This window comes from Euwallacea fornicatus, chromosome 1 (genome assembly GCF_040115645.1).
Source record: "Euwallacea fornicatus isolate EFF26 chromosome 1, ASM4011564v1, whole genome shotgun sequence".
Lineage (NCBI taxonomy): Eukaryota > Metazoa > Arthropoda > Insecta > Coleoptera > Curculionidae > Euwallacea > Euwallacea fornicatus.
The window spans coordinates 1442954-1468246 of record NC_089541.1 but is presented as its reverse complement, the minus strand read 5'-3'; the positions used below and the strand labels follow the sequence as shown (position 1 = coordinate 1468246).

At 39.5% G+C, this 25293-nt stretch overlaps 2 protein-coding genes across 5 annotated transcripts; one reads left to right on the top strand and one right to left on the bottom strand.

Moving 5' to 3' along the window:
- Positions 1-397: 397 nt before the first annotated feature.
- On the bottom strand, positions 398-23346 carry LOC136350679 (paired box pox-neuro protein-like). 4 transcript variants are annotated; one of them, XM_066302662.1, is made up of 5 exons: positions 23116-23346; positions 3170-3208; positions 2361-2581; positions 982-1174; positions 398-889 (listed from the first exon to the last, which is right to left on the bottom strand). In XM_066302662.1, exons 2-5 carry the CDS (start codon positions 3180-3182, stop codon positions 498-500), a joined length of 819 nt encoding a protein of 272 aa, XP_066158759.1. In that variant the 5' UTR covers positions 3183-3208; positions 23116-23346; the 3' UTR covers positions 398-497. The 4 variants fall into 4 exon arrangements, with proteins under 4 accessions (XP_066158759.1, XP_066158772.1, XP_066158766.1 ...); XM_066302675.1 differs by lacking the exon at positions 23116-23346 and adding an exon at positions 16627-16641; XM_066302669.1 differs by lacking the exon at positions 23116-23346 and adding an exon at positions 7237-8113.
- On the top strand, positions 17800-20817 carry Vajk4. The gene is made up of 4 exons (XM_066302743.1): positions 17800-17950; positions 19301-19550; positions 19609-19985; positions 20041-20817. Exons 1-4 carry the CDS (start codon positions 17939-17941, stop codon positions 20542-20544), a joined length of 1143 nt encoding a protein of 380 aa, XP_066158840.1. The 5' UTR covers positions 17800-17938; the 3' UTR covers positions 20545-20817.
- Positions 23347-25293: the final 1947 nt, after the last annotated feature.

The window sequence follows — 25293 nt, the reverse complement described above, 5'->3', positions numbered from 1 at the left end:
TAAAAGATAACGACTACAAATGATGCTTTGTTAAGTCGAGTCAGTATTCGATAGGTTTGCCCTTGAGAACGGTTGTGCTCTTAAGAATTTTGAGAGCAAATTAGACTTGCCAACACAAACGTGCAATGTTGCCAAATCGAAAAAACTTGAGGTTACTCATTTAAAAAGGAACATTATTTTAATAATAAATTACCTAAAAATTTATACAATAAATAAGGAACATTTTTTTACTTAAAAACTATAGTGAATACATCAATTTGTATAAATCACTACGAGTGCTGCTATGTATGATGATCGTGTTCGTCCTTTATTTACAACCCCATTATTTACATTTATTATTACACAACCCTTAAAACTACACTTTTAGTGAATTCGGGCGTTCAAGACCATGACATTGAATGATACTAGATTATGGCCTTTTTTTAACTTGGAGCAAACATACTCAAATTCTCCATAAAACTAGTCATGATTTCAAAAAATAAACCCACCCTTTCCAATCAATCTACATCAATCCTCTCCTCCCCCTCGCCCTCCTCTATCGCTGCAATACCAGGCCCTACAGGCTGACAAAACCCGGAGCATTCCGCCGGACTAGGAGGCTTCGCCAATTTACTGGGTTTCTTTAGTATTTCTTCTATTGAGTAAGGAATGGCTTTTCTCGGTTCCTCTTTGGCCTCTTTAGCATCCTCACTGGATACCGGGGAATACTCCAATGCCTGTTGCTGATATGGCATCACCAGGCTGTTACCGAAAGGGGGCCAGGAACTGTGGCTGGGGTGTTGTGCTTCCATAGAGCTATTAGTTGCTATGTGGAGTTGGTGGTGTAAACGGGAGTAAGGGTCGTGGGCGAAATAGGGAGGGGCGGTGGTAGGATGTTTGTGGAAGAATTCTGTTTCAAACAAAGACAGGAGAGCATTACTTTTAATAATTCCCATTTTGTTTTAACGTTATTTTTGTTAGTATTTAAAAAATGTTTCATACCTGATGGCATTGGTTGGTCAGGCCACACCCCACTGTTCCTCAATATTCGGTTGACTGAGCTGACCGAAGGGATGTTGTGGGGTTCGCAGACCCTTTGGGAGATCAGTTGCTCGCGGATTTCCCAAGCGAACATCCCAGGGTTTTCCTGCTTGAAACGCAGGATTTTCTTAACAACAGTTGGGGTGGCTACTTGCTGTAACGGATAGTTATCATTGATCAATGATAGAAATTTTATCGAAAACGTTTTTTGGCAGAAAATTGCACTCATGCACATTGATCATTGATTGATTTGGTCTGCTACATATCGAACTATAATTTACATTTACCATAATAGAAAATTATTCTCGACGAAACATATCACTGGCCAGAGCTTTTTGCTACATAAATAGGAGAGATGGAGTATTAAGTTTATTAATTGCAAAGCCTGGAAATCCACTATTAAAAATGAACAAATGACGAATGCTCATTCTAACAAAACTATAGAATAGGCAACCAAACATACATCTGAGAACAATTTCGCATGGCAGATACCATCTATCTCTTAGATTACGTTAATGTTGAAATTTGGGAGGTTCCGAAGCGAGCTCTTCAGAACTTTCTTTTACAGTAAATAGAGCGATATGCAGCGGCAGGAACCAATAAGGGCGATGGTATTAGAGAGGTTTTTCTCTTCGTCTTTTTTCAGCTAACCTTTAGAGAAAGGGCGATGTTTACACTACGCGGAGTAAATTTTTTTTCTTAATCTCAGACTCATTGAAAGTCATTCAAATACATCGATAAAACCTGAAGTATTCCACCAACAAACCGCAATTTATTGGCTGCTCAAGTACCCGACGGGTTATTAATAATTGTATACTAATACACCCTCTACATCACGCCGCATGGTTCTTTATTGCCACTTCATTCCGCTTTTATGATGTTTGCTTAATCCCCAATTATCATGTCCTGATTCTCTCTACCACCTTGCGACCGAAATAATTCGTGAAATTTAGGAAATCGGCGATCGATGTCAACAAGGGCTAATCTCGATAAAAACATCGTCGTGCATGCACCTGAACCGCCCTATCACCCACCCCGATCTTCTGTCTACAGTTTAGATAAACATCCGAACATCGTACACTACAAAATCAATCATCCAGTAATGGTAATTCTGTCGTCATCGTTGGTCATTAAATTGTTTACCGTGGTCACTCATTTACGCTGCTTTTACACGGAAGAGGCTCATCCCTCTGTGGAACGTTCCAGGTCAAGCGATTGTCAAAAGACGAGTTTCATAGGACGAGAGAGATAAGGATATGAGGCACGACACCACCCTTATGAAGGATCGTTTATCAGGGAGCATCATCGCTGGTAATTAAGGGCGACACACGCGAACTTACCTTCGTTTTCGAGCCGCCAATAGAGCCGGGGCGAATGCTCCCGGTTTCGTAGAATCGGGTCAAGATTTTTGACACGCACCCGTGGGACACTAGCAGCTGTCTTGAGATGTCGCAGGGCCGGACTCCCAAAAGAGCCAGTTCTACGATGCGTTTGCGCACGTAGTCCGGCAAAGGGCGGCCGTTCACGAACACCCCACCAAGTTGGTTCACCCCAGCTTGACCTGCGATATGCATGAGACATTTTGTTTCAACAACGAGTTAATAACTAATTCATCGATTAATTCCAAGGTTATTAGAAATTTGACTAGGTTTACGTCGTGATTTTGCAAATACCCTTATGGAGGAGATGTCACGTGACCTTGGCAAAATTCCCTAATTTAATTGCAGCACTACGCAGTGCGTGCCAAATTGCAGCCGGATCTCATTGTCCAAAAGGCAAAACCATAAATGTTTCGCTAAGTATCAGAAGCGTACAGTCTCTTTTTATTTGCATGCTTGGTTGTGTATCTCTTATGGTTTTCGAGATTTTCGAGAGAACTAACGCAAAATGGTCGCTGAAAATCACTCAAGAATAAGGCAGGATAACAAACCAATTTGCCTTCTATGATGTCAATTATAGTCGCCATTTTAAAGCCGATGTCGCAAATGACACTGACATATATCACGTCTTAATGAACGAGGAGTTAAATTGACAGTTTGATTGTTTGAACCAAACGACCAAAAATAAACGCGCGGTTTTCCCATATTGATGATGTCATCACAGGGAGTTGGACAATTTAAGATTAATGATGAAAAAGTGCGTTACATACCGGTGTGCGGCATCCTCTTCGTTCAGAATCCAACTGCTCCTGCAAAACAAATAGATCCCATTATATCAATGTTATTTTGAGCCAAAGATAATTGAAAGAGTGGCTTGTGTGGCTGCGAAGTGACCCTACTGGTCACGCTTGAGTTTTTTTGCGCACCCCATCGTTAATGGGTCGTGCTGAATTCGCACATATGGGACTATAAATTGTGCTAACAAGGAATGAAGAACCCGTAATGAGATTACATACAGGTTGACGTGCTGACTAGTCAACATAGTCCCACCATCTACCACCATGCAAGGAGGTGAACCGTCAAAATTCGTCCTAAAAACCAATGACATACACGTGCCTGATGACTATGACGGCCTTTTTTCAATCGCATTAAACTGATGCGTACCCACGTATAGGGGCGCACATTTACATTAATTACACACCTTGAACAGAAAAAGATACTTCTTCAAGCTTGTCCATCATGTTGCGGGCTCAGCTGCCTATGTATGTCCCGTGACGTCACTTACTGCACACGGTGACCTATTAAGAAACAATCTATGTGCGTCCGTGTGCGCCCAGTCACTCTTGTTTTAGGCCCACATTATAAATATGCTAATGGGCGTCGTACGATTTTCCACTTTTTTCCCGGTCCCCGTCGGGGGTATTAAAATTAGTCGCTTTTCGTGGCATATTAATATTTCCCATATAAGAAAGTCTCTGACGAGGTTCAACGGGTAGAAGCAATGACTCCCTGTGGTGACGTCATATGGTACAGCCTTGCAACTGAAGAGTGATTGACAACTGTCATCAACTATAGCCACATCGAAGCAACATTACGTGAAACGTATTTTCTATCAAGGATTATCGAAGCAATATCATGTGTAGATCCTATCGTGAGTCTATTTTTGGTCTTCATGTGTCGTTTCGATGCATAAGTGTAATCAAATCTGGTGTTTACGGAGGGTCCCTTATACGAACTCACCGGCATCCATAAAAAATATGAGAGGGAGAAAAATATATACGCCATGATTATCAGCGTAACCGTGACTATAATGTTCATGTCGAGCTTTTCTGAGTGGCATGCATGAAAAATTTAAATATTGATCATGTTTTATGCTGAAAAATATGAAATTAATGTAAATCGAAATCACAAGCGCAACGTGTTCGGGCCAAATTATTCGTGGCGAATTTGCATCCCCCATCACGCATTCTCTCACCCCTTTAATTTGCCTCCTTAAGTCCTTTAGTCCACATTCCTGGAATTACTGTTTAAGTATGAGCATCGTTATAATAATATTAAAGCCTTAATCGGAATACGTCGTGCTATTGACGTTCCGATGCAAAAGTAAATAAGCGGGCGCCCATAAATAATTCAATTATTAAAATTTCTTTACGGTCACCCGCGGCAATCTGGGTGGTTTCCCTTTATAATAACGAGGGATATGTCAATTTACCATGCGTCCGCAGTGGCTCATGCGAAGCCATCTTTTCATACATATGTATTTAAATTGACTATAAAAAGCGACCGCACCAAAAAAAAACTCCAGAGCACTCACATGGTCGAAGGTTGTCTTTATTGTCCGAATTTATAGACCATTGTCCCCCGAATAATAACTGTCATTTAAGAAAGCACCTCTCCTATTACCTGTGGAAACTACTATTTATGTTATAGCTCAATTTCGGTTGATTTATTTGTCTGCATAAAGTTTTGACGACTACTATGGTGGCCATCTTGAATAGAACCGGAAAATTTGATAAGAAAAATATTGCTGGATTGCGATAAGCCATCAAACAAGTTGACAATAGCAGTGACTTAACTATATAATCTGTCAAAGGAAAATTGAACATCAGAAAGCTATTTTGGGTATAAAATGGGTCTAAAAAATAAAGGAAACGTCTCCGAAATACGCATTACACAGGGGCACGGTACTGACAGTTAAATAGGGCTAAATAATCTGAACTAAGCAGGGAGGGAGGGCAACTTGAGAAAATTTGGTTATAATCTTGTTTTCCACTATTTTACGATTTTCTTTTACGAAACTCTATGTCCATACTTTTTCTCATGGGGTGACAGCTACCCTCCAGCTCGTCGCTTCGCACGCCTTTGGCTAAATCAACATTAAAAACCATCCAAATTTTGACTTCCGAAATTCCGAAACCGTTTAGATGAAAATAAAAAAAGGAACCTACGCCACTGAAGTACACATCCTGCAGAAGCGTAGTGATAGGGATTTAAAACAAATTCTATAAATATTATAGACGATTGTTATTTTAAAAATTGTCTTAAAGGAACACGCAAAACTATGAGTTGTAATGAATTTGAATCATGAGAAATTTTAGTAAAAGTTCAGATAAATATCGGATTTTTTTAAATCCACCATATTGACCAATGTTGGCGCGAAAAATAATAAAGGTTAGGGGCACAGTGTTAGAGATCTCAATGGATGATGGATATTAAAAATTATATAACTTTTTATTGCAGGGATCTTGAAAACCTTGAGCTTTAAAAACAATATAAAAATCACGGCAAAATACATCACACAGATCCGTAATGATGAAGACCTAAAATAGATTTTAATTGTACAATTGAGAAATATATATATAAATTGAACAATACTCCTATTAAAAAGATTTAAAACTCAGAAAAGGTTGATATTCTGATTATCGCAAAGCTAGGGTAAACCTTTGGTCCTAAAAAGTAGAAGAAACGCCGCTGGCGGACAAAACTTAGATCACATATGGAAGTTTTACAGCAGTAAATCGACTATAAATAATGTTTTTCTTGATCCAAAATGTTCGTAAATGTTTATTCTCAGAACAATAGGACTCAGCAACGTAGTTATACAGATTAAAGAGGCTAATCCGTCATTAAAAGTAAGAATTTTTATATAAGAAGCTTTGATATCGTTTTAAACTAAATAATACAAGAAACGTCCCCGAGAAACATAAATTGTAATGGCGCAATAACGAAGCGATCTAATATAAAATTTTTAAAGGATTCACTTTAAAAATTCAGGAAATGCAAAATTCAGTGGCGTAGCAATTGGTGTTTTAACGCGACGAATTCACACTAAAAACAAAACTTTAAATGGTAAAATGTTGAACAATTTTGTACTTAATATGGGCATTAAACAAAACGTTCAAAAATGAAAATTCAAATCCAGAATTGTCAATATCAAAATTAGAAAAAGTTACGCTTTAAAGATATAGAGATTTTATTAAAACTCGCAAAACATAGATGCGTATAGGCGATTTAAAAATTGACTGATCGCCAATATGTAATTATTAAAAAGGATCAAAATGGCCAAGTTGACACAAAAAAATAATGTTTTACTCTCAAATCTTCTAAAAAAAACCCATAAAAATCTGGAACGCAAAAAAAAATGCGAAATGTCTCTTTTCTCTATTAAAATTCAACAATAAATACATAATACATTGGCCTAAATACGAAATTAAATCTCTATACTCACCGAACACGGAAAATTTAAAGACCGAAACTTAGCAACGCACAATCATTAGCAACTTTCCCCGACTTTCAAGCGTTTCAGCGGCCGCTAAAGGAGCTCTATCCGGTAGCCGCCAAAGGGCTACTGAAGGTCTGAGGTCGGAACAGAAGAGCAGCAACTTCTTCTCTTTCGGCGCGTGCGAGGGCGCCTCAGGACCGCCCCCTTTACTTTGGCAGATGTCTACAGGAGCGGGCTTGTAAATCTATCCACAATGGCAACGTTGGGGTAAATAATAGTCGAAATCTGGCAATGCGCACTGTCAGTTTGATTTGCAGACATTAATGCGAATTACAATATATGTATGTAAATAAACAGGGAATGAACGATATATTTCCTTGTAAATGACGAACACTCAAATACATGTCTTGAGGGTGGCACTCTCTATTTAAACCTCTATGCATTCTAGAGATGAGTTTAAGGGACCGCAGGGTAGAGCGGTTTTAAACGACAAAAGTGAGACTGCGAATAATGCCAATCAGACGGATACATTCCATACGATATTAACGGGCGCTCTAGATATTTTTACATTTCTTACAGTGATTCTGTGCCGCCCCTGTCCTTTTCCCAACTCACCATTTATCATCGGCGGGTATGAAGAGGCACGAGGGCTGCGTGGCGCGTCCTCCGATTGGTCCCGACTGGAGCTTCGGCCGTCTCCGATTGGCGGCACGTGCCACGGCCGTCACGCATTGGCTCCGGACACCGGAGCCGAAAAAGTGACGTCGCTTCCGGTCTTCTTTTTCGCTCATCGTCCTGCTGCGGTGGCGTGTCGGTCGGGGTTTTTGCTTGCTGCGGAATTCCGAAAGGCGGGCAGGTGCCCTCGAAAATGATCGGACCCGAATTAATGTCTATTTTATATGCAGCGGTGACATTATCGCCGCCGGAGATAACAGCGCCTATTAAAAGGCAATATAAGCGAATTTGTATGCAGGAGCTTTTAAATCGCGATTTAGGTAGGTATGCCCGCTGGGCTGGGGAATTTAACTTCTTCATTTGCACCCGTCAGCGGTAAACCAAACAACTGAAAACATCGCACTTATCTCAAAACTACCCCGGCGTGTAATTACAACCGCACTAACTACCCCCGAGGGTACACACTCATACTCAAATAAAGAGAAAGCATTCAGAATAGATGTACAATACACATGTTACGTAACACAGTAAGGAATCAGTGTAGCGCATCCGTCCAGAACACGGTGCGTGTTGACAGGTGATAGATCACTCTCACTCACCCTCTGCATTATCGGCGGGGTCTACTACAAATTCGACCTGCTTTTGTTTGCGCGTAATCGAAATTATTGGATCGGATTATGGTCACAGATGATGAGTGTTGTTCGTTCAGTTTGAACTTGACGAGATTTGTATTGGCCGAAGAAATGTTCAGGTTTGGACCGGCACGAAAAGACCGTGTGCATCCGATGCTTCTGGAGTGGTACGAAGGCCATGGGATCTTAATTTTTTCTTCTTTTGAAACATATCAGAAGGTGCGTTTGATATCTTCGTGTATCGACGTTTTTTTCGGACTGAAGGACAACGTTATCGTTCGAAAATTAGGGGTTTTTGTCAGAACCACACTCAGTAATGTGGGTGCTGTGCTGAATGGGATTATTGGCGTAAGTGGCCAATCGATAGAGTTTTGCTAAATAGGGAAAAATCTCAGTGATCAATAGAGAGCATCACCCCGGCGTTGGAAAGGTTCGAATGCTTGAGAGTAAAGCTGTACGGTTTTTATTTATTTATTTTTATTATACCTACGTCCGATTTGTTAGACGTCATGCGTCTAACAAATTTTCTATATGCCGCCGTAGATGTGTTTCCGAAATAACCTCGATGCGAAGCGTAATAAATTTTTATCACCTCTCCTTTGTCTTCAGTAAAAAAAGCCATTTTGTTGATAAATTTATACTTATATTCCAATTGCACACAACGCTAAGCGATACCCAGACAAACCGTTAAAAATGTCTTTATTGAACAAAAGTATGGATGTTGTTTCTAAGACACTCTATACGAAAACAGGATTTTTAACAGTCGCTCAAAACTACACGAGTGAACCTTAACAAGCGAGACATGATTGTAATCAGAAAACAAGCTGAATTAAAAAATGTCTAAATTCAAGATGGCGCCCACTAGAAAAACGCGAGTTGATGATGGTTTTAGGAAATCGAAACGTCGTATTTCAAATATGACTTCTCCGCATAAGCTGAGGAAAAATTTAAAACATCTCTCCACAAAATTCATTTTTTCTAATACAATAAACGCTCTGTTTCATGAACATTTAATTACATGAACTATCCGAAACAGTGAACACTGAAATGGAAACGTATTAGGTTCTATAGAGCGAACAGATTTGATCTCTGTTAAGTGAACATATAGAGCTAAATGCAATAAAGGCGCTTGGGCGTTGGTAGACTCTAAGATAGGACTTTCCTGAAATATGCGGGGTTTTCTCTCACATCCCGAGAAGCCGTATAAGTTACTATCCAGGTTTCAGGTGTGTTTGGCGTGACAGTTTCATATTTTTCGTGTTTGTACAGGGTGTCCTATTTGTGATGAGATTATTCAGAAATCTCGCTTAGAAAAAAGATATTTGAAAGTGGTTTATGCGATACTGTGCTAATTTTTAAAGACATAAATCATGACTTAAACGGTTTTTTCATAGGTTTCTTTGCCGGTAAATCAGAGTGAAATTAAAATTGTTAAATTTTAGAAATCTTCTCTAACTTTTCATTTTAAGGGACTTTGTAATTTTGAAAACGGATTCTTATAGATTTTTTTAACGTAGAATTCTGCGGTAATATGAGATTTATTATTCATCTAATCACTTTTGAGATATAAACCAAATTAATTTTTTTAGTGAAACACCCTGTATTTGTTTAATCTGCCGTGTTCTCCTTTTGAAGCGTTTTTCGATAATATATGACACTATAGGGAAACATTGAGAGTAGGATCGGGTAGGTGAGCAATAAAGAGGCAATGATGATGACAATGAGGAATGCTATGGGGATGAAGTTGAAAATCATACAGAAGCAATTGAACTAGTCTAATCAGAAGCTGTAAACGCATTGAATAATGTTGTTCGTTGGGGGGGAAAGAACCATATTCGTTGTTGATGACTTGTTAGTTCTACGAAAGTGCAGAAATCGTGCATTGCACAAGAGTTTAGAGAAGAAGAAAGTACATAAACATATTATACAATACTTTAGTTAAGTATAAAACGCGAATACACTTTCAAGTACTTTTGATTATATGAACAATGCGATTTTATGAACACCCCTAATTGGCACTGCTTCACATGATCGAGCACCCAGATTGCGGTGTGACTATGTTATTTTAATAGCATTTCATTTTGCAATAACTGATTTGTTTTTGAAGATATGGGTGCGCGATAAAGGCTTTTCTCCAGGACTTCCTCATGAGTTCTTGGAAATTTAAAACGAATTGCCACAACTCTCAAATTTTGGCGTTTACTTACGTAATTTGCATTTTTTTTAAATGGGACTTCCTGTATATTTTCCCATTTTCGCGTTCCAAAGAAAATTCTAAACACGTTTTCTCTAACAGTTAGTACGTCTATTTCTTACCGTTAGCTCAGAATGCTAATTTATAAGTTAAAAGTAGTTTTCCTATTACGCAGGTAGCCTGCAACTTAAATAGTTTTTAATTAATACTGAAATTAAATTTTAATTTTAAACTAAAATTAAAATTTAACCATGTTGAATTTTCCCTTTAAGGCATGTGGGAGAAGAAGAGTTTATGAAACTCTGTGCCATAACATTCAAGAATTAAATTTAAGACGTTGTCCGAGAATTAAAGCAGAAACCAGAAGTCCCCATTAATTCTCTGAGCAGTGGTATTAAAGATTATAAAAAAATGCGTTGAGCTACAGGGTGGTCACGTCCAGCAATTCTTCTAGCAAACAGCAGCGGATAATTAATTGTCATTTCTTTTTAATTGTTAATGATTATTTTCATTAATTACTTAATGGATATGTAATAAAAAACTGAATGTGTGATATTGTGAAGAAAAATCGTTTCATTACCGTGTTTTAATTCTATTGCTATTATTTACTGAAGGTAAATCGCTGACTCTAAGCTGTTTCACATGGAAACTATCTTCAATTTTTAAATTGGCATGCTGATGCTGAGAGACGGATATACTAAGTGTTATATAAAATATGTTTAGAATTTTTCCTGGAGTGCGAAAATATACAGGATGTTCCATTTAAAAAAAAGCAAATTACGTAAGTAAAGGCCAAAATTTGAGAGTTATGGCAACTCATTCTAAATTTGCAAGAACTCACGAGGAAGTCCTGGAGAAAAGCCTTTATCGCGCACCGACACCTTCAAAACCAAATAAGTTATCGCAAAATGAAATTCTATGAGGACAATATGATCACACCGTACCTCCAAAAGTCACCTAAATTAGCCAAACCTCGAAACAGTACATTCTTGAACACCGAATGGCGCAACTTTCCCCCAACCTAGCCGTCCCCGCGTTTGTTATGGTCACCGAAGTCCTCACCGTCGACTTCCAGAAATGGACACCCTGTATACGTACGCGGTCACCCCAGTATCCTATACAGAGTTGACGTGAACTCAGCAAAAAGAAAAAGAGTGCTTTTACCGCAATTACGAAATCTAGACGTAGGAATTAGAAAGTGCGGCGAGGAGCCCCATTTTCATGAAACATCACGCAGTTAATTAAGTGAGTTTGCACTGGTCGTTTACCCATCATCAATCGAAGGATTCGCGCAAAACGCGAGATCGTATATAAATCAATGAAAGTCCAATTACGTCGCTCCAATCAGCTTGTTTTGATGTTGAATAATTCCGATAAGAGACGACGTTCTGCAGGTGCAAATCAGCCCTTAATTGCGGGCGCTTCCCAGTCATCATCATTTCCACAATGGTCGAAACAACCAAAAAATTGCCTCTCTATTAAAAAACTATTTTGGACAGTCGCGTGCGTTAAATTTCCTCTTCGGTCGTGTTATCTCCACATACACTCGTCCTAATAGTAATTACACTTAACTATAATATGCATTAATAACAAACCATTTCGAGTCTTCGCGTTATTGAGGAAGAACGGTATTCAGACCGTGAAAAATTGCAAAACTCTCCTTATTAAGGTAATTATAATAACATTAATTGACTAAGAGCTGCGTGTGTGAGTAATCCCGATTTACATAAATAACTAATAAAATGTATTGGAATTTATTTCTTTTTCTGCACACATCATCTGGCGTGTGCGGCGTAGTTACCACACATGTTGTGTAACTACGCAAAGTTACGTATGTCGCTTTTTTTCCGTTAAATAATGCCAAAACGCCATTATTAGATCAATTAGCATAACTCTGTACGGTCGATCTTGTGTTCGAATTAAATTTGGAGCAATTGCGAAACGTCGAAGCGAACTAAAAAAGAATCTGTGTTAAATAATGTAAATAGATTAATACACCGCAGGACAAAGGTGCATGGTAATGTCGGATTTAATTAAGCAAAACTTGGCTCTTTAAGTGCACTTTGTAATGAAGCCCATTATTTATTGAATTTGTTACAAGGCTTCGATTCATTAGCCGGCAATATCTAGTAATATGGGCTGTTTCACAATGAAATTTAAACATTTTGGAACTTTCACGCGTTCAGCGCCTGAAGGGTCACCAGCGGAATTCAAGAAGCTGCAAAGGGAATATCGCAAAGGCCGGATTTTCCTAGACGACTTTTCGAGTTTTTTTTAAATTTTTAATTTTATTATTATTTATTATTATTTATTATTCTTATTAATTATTCTTATTTGTTATTATTATTTATTAATTTTTTTTTAATTTTCATTTGATCTGAGAGTCACCCTAAACCATCCCTTTCATCACCTTAAAAGCACCAATTTCGAAATCTATTAATAAGCGACTATAACGCTTTTTTCTTGGTCACTTTTTGCCGTCACACGCACAAACCACCGAAAGCAGCTGTTCCCCATTTTCTCTCCTCGTTCTACCTGAAAATACGCCGATTTCTGACTAAGATAAAGCACCCAACATTAGTTATATTGCAGGTATTAGGTCAGTTTTGGCATTTTGGCATCGGTCGTTAAACTGTCATTTACGGTCTCTCTTGCGGCCGGACCTCGCCGAGTCCAAAAGAATCATTTACACGCGCAGCCTCAGATTGAAAGCTGCGACCTCCGTGAGGCGTTATTTTCCAATACAGGAAATAGGAACATTCTTTAGGTTTTTCTGGTACGCGATTGTTTGCAAATCAAACTAAATAATCGCAAGAAGTAGACCCGGCCTTGATAGTGGTGGGTCATGGGTGACGATCGCGCTACCATGGGTAAATATAGTAGGTTTATTCAATAGGGAGTTTTTTCCGTTAACAATAATAACTCAGCGGAGATTCATGGTCAGCGCCTTATATTCTTCTTCGTCGATCCATGTGGAATTTTCATGATCACACAATGGCCATTAGATCTCCATTCTGTACGTCCCCGGTTGCTCACTGATCGGGGCGAAACCTTCGGAGACGATCAACGAACGCACATTCTCGTCCTCCGAAAAGTTAGAGCTCAGACTGGTGGGTCCGACGTGAGTCACAATTTCTCGGAATTCGACTCAGTTTGGAGCGTGGCGCAAACCTTATGGTCGGCATTTCATGTGTTCGCCCCGCACGCCCCTGGTTTTTCACGAATTCGCGTGAAATCTTCAGAGGCTCTGTGGAGACGTACAGTCAGTCAAAGTGAAACCCGGAAACTAAGTTTATTTGGCATAAGTAGCGAAGTAAACAGACACTGACGAGGAACGTGTGGTTAAAGAAGAAATTGTGTATTGAATGCAATAAAAAATAAAAAAAATTATTCGGAAGTTCCGCACACACGCCTAGCACTAAATGAAAATCAATTTTCCACCTCAAAATGAAGCTCGTGCATGATTCAAATAGCAACTCTAAACAATATTCAATTTTACCTTAATTTCCTTCGTACTTAATTACGTCATTTAGACGGTCGGGTATAGATTTTACCAATTTCTCATAACACTCTGTTGGTATCTTTGCCCATTCTTACCTTACAACAATTTTTAATTATTCCCTACTAGAAATTCGACGTTTTCGTGTAGCAGCTTTTAACTGACACCGTAAATTTTCAATTATGTTTAGATCTGGACTCTGGGGAGGCGTTTCTGTTACTTTAGAACAATCATAAAGTAGCCATTGTCCCACTTCCAGTGCTTTGTGCTTTGGGGCATTGTCCTGGTAATATTTAAATGACCTTTCAATTCCCAATTTCTCCGCACTTTGCTCTAAATTCAGCTTTAAATACATATTTTGACCCGTGGTACTTTCAATGGAATGAAAGCTCCCAGGACCTTTTGCCGACACGCACACCCAGACCATAAGAGCACCTCCTCCGTGCTTCACTGTCGGCCGTAAATTTTTCCTTTTAACGCCCCGTTGGGTTTTCTCCAAACTAGTTGTCGTCCATCTGAGCCGAAAATGTTGAATTTGCTCTCATCTGCGAAAATTACGTCTTTTCAGAAGTTAAAATCACTTTCTTGGTATTCTTCCTCAAATCTTAAGCGTTTGACTTTATTAGTCTTACTGATCCGTGGTTTCTTTGGGCCGCTCTACTATTTAGATTATGCTTACCTAATAAGTTTCGAACGGTTTGTGGATTAACGACCTTATTTTGATATATTTTTACAATTTTCGCCAATTTAGAAGCAGAAATGTTTGGATTTTATGCAACCTTTCTTAAAGTTCACCTTCCTCATCATAATCGTTGAGAACCTTCTAGGGCTATTTCGCACACTGTTTTTAATCCTTTTTGCATTAATATAACGGTCTGTAGAACTCTGCACGGTTGTACGACCCCTATTGACCATTTAACCTATTTGACGGTAAGTTTTTCCGCTTTCATAATGGTGGATGAGGTTTCTTTCGGTGACGGTGGTTTGGCCCCTTTATCGACCCGTTGCGTACAACAATTAATTTTAGATACACGAGGGTAACATTATATAGAAAATACGCAAAAATTGAAGCCAAAAGCAAAGACTGAACACCGAACTCCTTTAAATGTACATTTTTTATTAAATATCTTGGCTATACCAGTTTCATGTCGATATCAACAATTGATTTTTTTTAATATTTAACAAAAAAGCAACATTTTTGGAATTCTTGTTTATCTACCAGGTCCATGCAATAAGACGATTAAACAGCCAATTGTGTTGCTTTAATTTTTTAACATAAAGAAAAATTAATGGAAATAGTTCATGTGTACGAGTTTCGTCGTGACTTACTGCATGTATAAATTCAAGCCCATCGAAATTTGTGTTGGAGGAATCAGGCCTCTACGTGAGTAGGAATTTTTCTAAACTAAATTAACATTTCGGCCAGATCTCGGGCCCACAATCAGCACGTTGTATCCTCGCGCTTCATGCCTCGCAATTTCCACCATTTTGAGTGAATCTTTCAGAATTTGTAAGGGAATGTGCAAATTGAATTCCTGCGAAATTTGACCAAGAAATAACGATATCGGGTCGGGTATACCGGCTAGGAACTGTTATAACGCAATCGGAGGCAAAATATGGCCGCCGCCAGCTCCGATTTTTGTTTGACAATTTCAGTGTTGCCACACCGAACGCAACAGAGCCACCTGCAAAAAGTCGAGATTTTTTCAGAAAAAACCGCACTGAACTGTCAAACCCAACTTATGCGTGCGCACAAAGTAAAATCGATGACGTAAGTGCGTCACGTCCAGTACACACAAACAGCCCCAAAACGAAAGGAAATTAATAAATTTCAGGTCGCGTCTTGCGTGTTCCAGTTCCCAAATTACCGCGATGGTAAAACGCGATATAACAAGGGTTTCCTATGCTGCTAATTATGACGTTCTATGTCAGGTGTACTCTCCTAAACCGAATTTTCGCGCCCTAAAACGCCAAAAAAATGCATCGCCCACAACGTGTCTTCGCGCTGGAAATATATGGCCCAGCTGCGCATTTGCCATCATCATCATCATCAGAGGAAGGAGAAGTAAATTAAAACATTTTTCAAGGGGCGCGTGCGGTCGGGTCGTAAATTTCCCCAAAAACGCTTAATCGAGGCTGTAAAGTGAAAAATTTTGACTCTTCGCGGAATTATTGGTGCTGATCAGCGCAGTTACGGGCACAATTAAGGATTGACAATACGTTGACCTTCGCGCAAAAGCGGCATAACGGCAAGACCGCTTTTGATCATCTGCATATCGATATTTTCCCAGCATAACCGAGACGACAGACATATCAACAGCCAGCGCCACACGGATGTTTTGACGTATTCGAGTGTCTCTTCAACGTAACATTGCCAAATTTCTCATCAATTGAAGCAAAATAATAGTAGAGCCTTAATTATTTTATACCTCGTAGCAGATCTAATTAGAGCACTTTTGGACATAGCTGCGCGCATTCAGTCCGGAAAAATTACCAGGTTTTTGCGCAATTGTTGTTATTATGAGGATTAACAAAACAAGCGGTGTAAAACGCATTTGTAAGATTATGCGAAAATTGAATTTCATTAATGTTTGTTTCATGCGGCCCAGGCAGCAATTAAAAAATAGAAAGCTTTGCGCATTATTACCAGTGTCCGTATATTAATTTAATGACATCAAAACGCATGTTTTATAGTTTCCTATAATAAACAACATACCACGTATTAACAACGGAAACTTGCTTAATACATATTTATTTGTAGCTTCCACCAGTAAGGGGCATATTATAAATCTTTAGTTTGAGAATTTCCCCGAGATGGCAACAACGCGGCATAGATGACAGGTCACATATATATAGATTGTAAGTGTCACCGAACTGCAGGCGTAACGCACGTGATTCAAAACAACTATTGGGTCATGATGACAGGTGTCAAATGAATTTCTGGAAAAGTGTACAGAAAAATTCTTCGCATTAATTAGGAACAAATGTGGTAATAAAGCTGTTACCATTTTAGGTAATTTCAATATTAACCAATTAAGACAAATTTGGCACAGAAATCGAAGCTAGACATAATGTTCCTCAATAGTTGGCAACCTCGCACAAGCTATAGATGAAAGATAATCACTAAGCGATGACAGAAGTCAAGTGTCAAGCAATAATTTAACAGACGTCGTCGAAAATTCTTTAAATATCCAAATCGAAACTAAACCGCGATATATTTTTTGATAACTTTGACAGATATAACACAAGCAATATTGTCAAAAATTCGCAAACTTTAATAGCGAAGATACAATGTAGACACAAATTGACGTTTGTCGAAATAAAATTAACGCGGATTTGGTAGAAAAATTGGAAAAAAGAATATTTATTTTACACAGCAATGGGCGTCCTCCACGTTTATCGTCACAATTTCAAACATTGGTGTCATACGTCTAAAATGTGTTAAAATTGACACGTGCTAAACGGAATATTAACACTAAAAGTGAAACCAAATGTATTGCTCTACTTATTCGAGCGAAGCTTCTCCCAGTTTGGTGTCCACCAAATAACATTAACAAGTGTGAAACAACGCTGCAAGCGTGTGGTCAAAGCCCTTAAAACGAATATTTCAAAGGACTTTTGAAATTCGCAATATCCATTTAAATATAACAACAAGGCTTCATCAAGTTTGACAATCACCCAATGACAATGACAGATGGCAATATGCCATCTAAGCTCAATCGTCAAAAGGTCACAAATCTTGGCAATATATGCTCAAGTGACAAGTATCAGAAGTGAATAAATACAATTTCGTCACCATGATTAATACCCACTTAATCACGTTAACAACGTAAAAAAATTACTTAAGTGACATCGTCCAGGGCGAAGAAGAACAAACCAAAAACCAATTTTTCCAATTTGGTACCGCTGATGCACGAACAACTGTGAAATTGACATCCGCGCAAAACAATGTTGCCATTTACCGAAGAATCACAAGTATTTGATTAATTTCCTCATTACCATTTACCTAAAAAATTAATTGTCCAACGCAAAGTCTTAATATTACACCCTTGGTACCACCGCTGCGTTACCCACTTTTAATGTCGCTTCAGATTTAAACATAGTTAGTTACATAATATCAATAATAGTTCGGATCAATCAAGAGCAGTACCAACTCAGGCAGTACCACACACTGAAAGAGCTGCGCGGATGTGGAAGTGAAACCCCGGAGGAGGTGGTGAACGATTTGAGCACCTAGAAAGTGTGCTTTTGGTACGTATATAAGCCACGAGGAAGATTTTAGACGGAGCAAACTGCTCTCGTGTACACACTTCGATCATGAAAGCTCTGGTAAGTCTTATGGGTATCACCTGTGGTAGTGGCGCATCTGTGACGTAATCGGGGTTTGTATCGGTGATTTCTAGTGACGAATTCGCAAATACCGGGTGTTCAGCAGTGACAAGCAATAGGATTTTTATGGGTATCATATCAATGTGGTACCTATAAGAAAAAGTGACAAACACCCGGTATAGTATTTTCAGTGCGGTTGTGAAGTGTGATTTACCCTGGTACCACTCCAAACTCACGAAGTTCTAATTTGACATTTATGGGATTTACCAAAATGGCGGTGTTTGTTGTCGAGACGGAAATCAAATTGGGTGCTGTTTTTAAACCGCCATCTCGAAAACAAATGCTACCAAGACGTAACGTTGCGGAACCCGCTTTTGGGCGCACAATCAGCTGGTACCTTTGGCGGTGCTTGAATTTTGGAAAACAATTAACGTAACTGAAATAAAAAATTCACCCCTTTAACGAAGTTAGTTAAAAAACATCGTTTTGGCATCTAGCGTTGGTGTTAGATTATTGAAAAAACAAACGTGTATCTATCGTTTCCGAGTGGTACCAATTAGTCATCAACCCAAACGATGAAACAAAAAAATGTAGAAATGAAAGCAAACGCCAATTACCGTAATCAAATAATGGTACCGATGTACGCGGTACTGCTGTCGAGATTATTCAGCTTTTTACGCGTTATGCAACCGGGTAGCACACGGCAGCAGCAGGAAAAGAAAGTGGTATCCAGCACTGTATGTAACTTGCTCGCTCGACATATGGTTCGAATGTTCCATTTCTTTTCGGTATGTAGTTGCGGGGTTTCCGCAATCTGCTGGTAATTAAATGTCGTCGTAGTACCATTAAACAAATGATTGCTACTCTTCAATTACGGCGTTGTAATGGAATTATGTCAGGGTACTATAGTGGTACTTGCACATTGATGCATTAATTAGTGTTTTTAGTTAGTTAATTCCTTCGAAGAAACGCATGAGAACACCTAGTAATAAAGTTGCCATTCCATCAAGAAGATAAATGGTGAAGTAGATTTCCGATCATTAACATTTATCTCCATTTTACAATCTGATGGGAGGAGCTTTGAGCTTTTTGATTTTTCGAGAGAATTCCATCGACATGGTACTCATTTTCAGTTCGATTTGTCCAATAAAAACGACGGCATCCTCGGCTTCAAATATCTCCTCTTCTCTCCATTTCACAATCTGCCGGAAGCAGATTCTAACTTTATCATTTTTTCAAACGAACCGATCGATACGGCACTCATTTTCGGTTTTTTCCGAAAATACGATTAACGGGTCATTTAAACCGTCACCCACGTCGGCACCTTCCTCAAAATGAATCCCCTTTCAGCTCGTTATAGGCACATTGTGCCTCTGCGTTTGCGCTTTAGCTGCGGAGGCTGAAAAGAAGGACCAGACCAAGGAGGTGGCTCCGCAGGAAAGCAAAAAGCAGGACAAACGGGGTATTCTCCTTGGAGACCATGGATTTGGAGGAGGTGGTTTTGGAGGTGGTGACCTTGGAGGACACGATTTTGGAGGAGGAGGTTTTGGCGGAGGCGGATACGAGAGCGGCGGCTACGGAGGCGGAGATATCGGCGGAGGCAAGTCTCTCCTCGTACTTCACTATTACCCAAATCTGAAAGGCCCATCTCACTTTAGGTCATGAGGAGCACGTGAAGACCGTAGTGGTAGAAAAGAAGGTTCCAGTGCCATACACTGTAACCAAACACGTGCCGTACACCGTGGAAAAGAAGGTGCCTTATGAGGTCAAAGTGCCAGTACCACAACCCTACACCGTAATCAAGAAGGTGCCAGTACCAGTAAAGGAAATAATCAAGGTTCCCTACATAGTACCCCAACCTTATGAGGTGATCAAAAAGGTTCCAATTGAGGTCAAAGTGCCAGTGCCCAGACCCTATGAAGTCAAGATCCACGTACCCCAGCCCTACACCGTCGAGAAGAAAATCCCTGTACCAGTAAAAGTACCAGTACCAGAACCATACACTGTCTACAAGAAAGTTCCGTACCCAGTCAAGGTTAGATTAGTCGAACTAGATTAAATATCACTTTAATATTGTCATTTCTTTATAGGTTGAAGTACCAGTACCACAACCTTATACTGTGGAGAAAAAAGTACCATACGAAGTAAAAATTCCCATTGACAGGCCATACCCAGTTCACGTACCTAAACCCTACCCCGTCACCGTTGAGAAGCACGTGCCTTACCCCGTAGAAAAACCAGTACCCTATGAAGTAAAAGTACCCATTGACAAACCATACCCAGTAATAGTACCTAAACCCGTTCCATACCCGGTGAAAGTGCCAGTACCCGAACCCTACACCGTAATCAAGAAGGTACCAGTCGAAATTGAAAAACCCGTGCCCTATCCCGTGAAGGTACCCGTTGACAAGCCTTATCCCGTGTACAAAGAAGTACCAGTACCCGTTGAGAAACCAGTACCTTACCCAGTAAAAGTACCATACCCAGTCCCCGTTAAAGTGTCACATCATGAAGAATCTGATTGGTCAGGATCTGGCGGCTATGGTGGTGGCTATGGTGGAAGTTCAGGGGGTGGCGGCGATTGGGGACATTAGTAGTCACTTACTTCTGTTGTTATAAAGACATTGTTTAATTGTCAGCTGTCTAATCTTGTAATTATTATTGTCGAACAAAAGTCAAGTTCTTGCTCTAAATTATATGTAGATTATTGTACAGTAGGGGGCGTTGCTCCTGGTTTATACGTCTACTTTGCGCGCCCAGCGCCTAGGGGGGCGTGCAGTATTATTGCGCAAGGGACTGTGTTAGTTTTTTTTTGTATTTATATTATGCGCGTTTTTATTTTTTAATAAATAAATGTGAATTTTGAAGTGTGTTTTATTTGAAGCTTTGTAAAGCTTGGCATGACGTACATGAACTTCTGTGTAAATGAGAAACTACGGACGACGGTAGAGAATTAAGTGACAAAAATTTGCTTTCTCCTCCTAAATCCATGGTTGTAGAATGTCAGAACTCTCTAAACATTTTTTTTAATACCTCAAAATTTTTTAAATCAAAAACAGGCCACTCATGATGGTCGACTCATGCTTAGGAAACTGTATGACGGTTGAAATCATGACATAACCGCATATCTCACAAATCTATGGTTGAAGCGTGATTGCCCCCTAAATATTCTCGTCAAGTTATTCAAAATTCAGTTCCTCATATTTCTTAAGCTGACCGAGATAACAAAATCTGGTTTGTGCAGGTTTTCATACTTGATCGAGACGATTCATTTTTGATTTAAATACAAAACGGGCAGGTAATGTTAACGAGAGCTCTGTACACCCCACATCAGGCCGTCGAATTTATAAATACATTTCGCACAATGCTAAGATGGCGTCCCTTTTTATTCCCCATTCGTATTATATTGCTTTAATTTACGCTCAAGCAACTCTTCTTCAAAAGCTGCAAATGCACGTTATTCCCGTCTCGAATATGAGGGCCTGGAGGCTCTAAATTTCGCCATATAAAACCGACAATAATCGCAATAACGGATTTCCTAAATTGCGCCGATTAAGCCACAAGGTGGCGTTGCATGAGCGCTTCCGGGCCCACTTCACATTACTTATTTAAATAATCTCTGATTTCTATCTGTGTGTGTGAATGGGCCTCCCATTTAATGGGTGAGGTGTCGATTCGAGTTTAAAATTCCCGCATAATAATGCCTGTCCCCTCCGCCATATTTTAAGGGCAGATTTTTTTCAGTTATGTCAATGTGTCAATGTCATGGCGATAGAAACAAAATTTTGGCAAACTTAAAAATGGCGGAACAAAAACCGTCAGCGGGGGACAGTGCCTTGACAGCGTAGAATGGTAGAACATAACATTAGTCATCACTTTTGAGTATTTATGTTCTTTATCTTTTACAATTCTTTGTGAGCTTCAATTATGTTTTTTGCCAGAGAGGCTGAAATAAAGGAACATATGCAGGGCGCCCTGTAGGCAGTAGAACTTAAGAAATACCATAATTGATCATAAAGTTTGAACGAACGTTTGATGTTCAAAGGCAGTTTATATCGCTGGTAATAACTCTAGTAATGCTAGAGGTGGGTGCATGCATAACAGAAATACTCGTCCCCAAAAAAACCACGGAGCAGCTATTATCAAACATCCCAAAAACTTAATTAAAGCTATCAATGGGCGACATAACAGAGCTGTTTTAACGTGACACAGCCCGGGATTATGGACTTTGAGCAAGAAAAGACATCTTGAGCACTTTCCAGTTGAAGGGGCCATTTCAAACTGGTCACCAGTGGCGTAGCTCGCACCAACACTGAAGTCTCCTTATGTAGTTGTTAGGAAGTTCAGCGCGCCACTGAAACAAGCTCTTGTCGAGGGATAAAAGAGCTCATCGTTTCCAGAAAGCGACGCCAGAAAGTGGGAGGCGGGTCTTTCCTAATGAGTTCTCGGGGCCGACAAAAGATGGTCCCTAGGGAGCGCCGCTATCGGGACTCGCCAGGCGTCCCGTCCAACCGAGGAGAGGGCGATACGCCCACAGTTCCACCAAGGAGCTCCTCGCCATGGTTAATCTCCTGTTTAATTGAATTTCCTCTGGTTTTATTGTGGAGATGTGACATTGCGACATGCATCGAAACTAGGCGAATGGTAATGGTCTCACCGAAAGGCCATCATTAGTAATTTGGAGCACGGTATACAATCTCTTCGAGTGTGTTAAAAGTAAATGTTCGATTTGTGCAACTTTGCTGTAGTCACGCACCAAAAAGAACGATAATTAAGCAGCTATGAATTAATTGGAGGCCCACTCTTAAAAACCCAAACAGCACTATCTTTTAACACCTTTCCTCGAGACAATGATCAGTGAATCTCGCTTAATAAAAGGGTCGGTGATACCGCGGATAAGAACCGGGTTATTTAGGAAAATACCAGGCAGTACCACATTTTATTAACTGAATTTAGAAAACACCCTTTATGCTTTAAGGCGTTTTGACGAGTCATGCAAAGTGGGTATAATTGCTTTATTTATGGTTTAGATCCCAGACGTATTTTATACAGAACGCCTGAGGTAGGTGGCATATTCTCATTCGCGATTCATAATAATGGAATTTTTCGCGACCCAGCCAAAAAATTTTATTAGCCAAATGTATTGGACAAATTCTCACTCTCACCTGACTCTATAGAATGGGCGCCCAGACGACAGCAAGATAATCATGAACTTTCCTTCGCTTGGCGATTCTATAGAATTCACAGTATCGCCCACACCTGAGCACACATCGTTAGCGTACACCATTATCACTAATTTGCGCCACCAATCATTACCCACAGAGCATTTAAAATATTTAAAAACCTCACTTAATCATAATTTACACACTTCTCAACATCCATATCTACTGTCGTTGTCTTCAAAAACTTCGACTTTTCGATCATATCACGTGATCATTATTAATAAAACAACTGAGCTGACACGTCGTCAAACAATTGCCTATCAAGCGGATATCCGGAAATTGCCCAAATCTTGATGACGAAATGCTCTTAATGTCGTTTTCAATTCCTGCGCGCCATCAGCACTAGGTAAACTACTCCGTTTGCTACGAGTACTTATGTACTTGTACAAGGCTGTGTCATTTTGTAGCCGGGATCTTTTTGTATTAGCAATGAAAATGAGTTTTCATTTTCAGCGGGGCCGCTTCGATTCTGCAATGACAGCTTGATCTCTCTCGTTTCAGCAGATTTTCCATTTTTGCTGCTTAATTGAAAATCGGGCCGTTTTTAGCGCGGCATCAGGCCGTGAAACGTGACCGGCGCTTATCAGTTTTATTGTGCCACCCGCATTTGTTTCAATTCTATTTTGATAGAGAGGCACACATACAGCTACATCCATTAAAACTTGAACCTTTCCTTATTATTCGTTTCGCATTTTACATGTAACACCAACGAAATTACGCAATATAAGACGTCACCTTCAAGAATTTGTTATTTGATACGAACCGTTGAAACGGTCATTTGAAGCGGATAGAAGTTGACAGAAAATTTAAAGGGACCCTGTAGACATATACAAACGTTAAAATTCCAATAAAGCGCGTTAATGTGCAGTTCTGCGAAGGGCCGATGTGATTGTCAAACTAAGCCTGAGCTGTACAGATTTGGTTAAAATTGAATAAGCACAATCATTACATATCTAAAACAAATGACTACAATGGCGGCCATGATTGAAAAATGGCGATGCACGGGGGTATTTATTACAAGGCTTTAAGCAGCTGCAAATAAATCTCCCTTTATCTACATATCATGTATTTTATTTAATACAACGAAGATGAAGGATTTTACCCATCGAACTAATCAATCCAGCCTATGCTTCTTTATAATAATAAATATCAAAACTGAAACCTGATTCCATGCCTATATATTACCCATAATTATTAGGTCTCAAGTCGATCATTATGTTATTTACCTGCTTACCGAACAAGCCCGTTGAAAGTGATTATTTGCCGATAATTATTACTATATAGGCAAATTAGTAGGTTGTTAGATTGCGATGTCCGAAAGGTCTCAACCGCACCTTTAGATCAAACTTTATTAGGCCCTTACACTTGTTCGGAAACCATTAACTCTCAATTGCGGATGCTTTAAATTATTCAACACGCTGATATGTTTTACTTTCACTTTCCGATAATTGATTAATCTCTTTACATGGTTTTATGGACCTGCTTTCAGAATCGTACATCAAGCCAGATGCATAGGATATAATCTTCGATTAGGTAATTACTTTTTATCGTTCCAAATTACCGTAATATAATTAAATTCTGATATAACACATGCATCTATTTTTCTACTCTCATTGCCTTAAGGAGTTGTCCACAGACCAACAAATATGCCGTCACCTTAAGGGGAAGGAGGGGCAAAATGGACGCTATCGTGGGAAGAGGAAAAAACTGGAAAAACACAGTCTCCGATTGAAAGCATCAGGAGCCGATGGCAGTGAGAGAGCACCAACTCGAAATCGGAGTAATGGGGAAAATGGTGATTATTCTCCAGAAGCCGAACCGGAAGCGTGACATCACAAAAAGTGTTCCAGATTGGCCCGTCCCAAGGCTCTTTCCAAACCACTAAATTTAAGTAATTTTGCTATTCATAGTTTCCCCAAAATGTTTAACAGCGGCGCCCGGTGGAACGCCCTGTATGTGGATTGTCACTGTGTTGCGAAGCTCCGCTCTCAAGAACAACTATGCCGCCACCTTGAGGAGAAGGAAGGAAGTTGGGTAGTTATTAGTTTTTCCTCTATATTTTTTAGACAAATGAATGTTTTCTTGTAATTCGTTCTTTTTTGTAAAATACAATATTTATAC

Excerpts from the sequence above, each read along its gene's own strand:
- LOC136350679 (XM_066302662.1), bottom strand. Across the intron at positions 1,175-2,360 it reads TTGGCGGCTCGAAAACGAAG|CAAGTAGCCACCCCAACTGT; the intron begins GTAAGTTCGCGT and ends TATCCGTTACAG. Across the intron at positions 890-981 it reads TGACCAACCAATGCCATCAG|AATTCTTCCACAAACATCCT; the intron begins GTATGAAACATT and ends TGTTTGAAACAG.
- Vajk4 (XM_066302743.1), top strand. Across the intron at positions 19,551-19,608 it reads AGGCGGAGATATCGGCGGAG|GTCATGAGGAGCACGTGAAG; the intron begins GCAAGTCTCTCC and ends ATCTCACTTTAG. Across the intron at positions 19,986-20,040 it reads AAGTTCCGTACCCAGTCAAG|GTTGAAGTACCAGTACCACA; the intron begins GTTAGATTAGTC and ends ATTTCTTTATAG.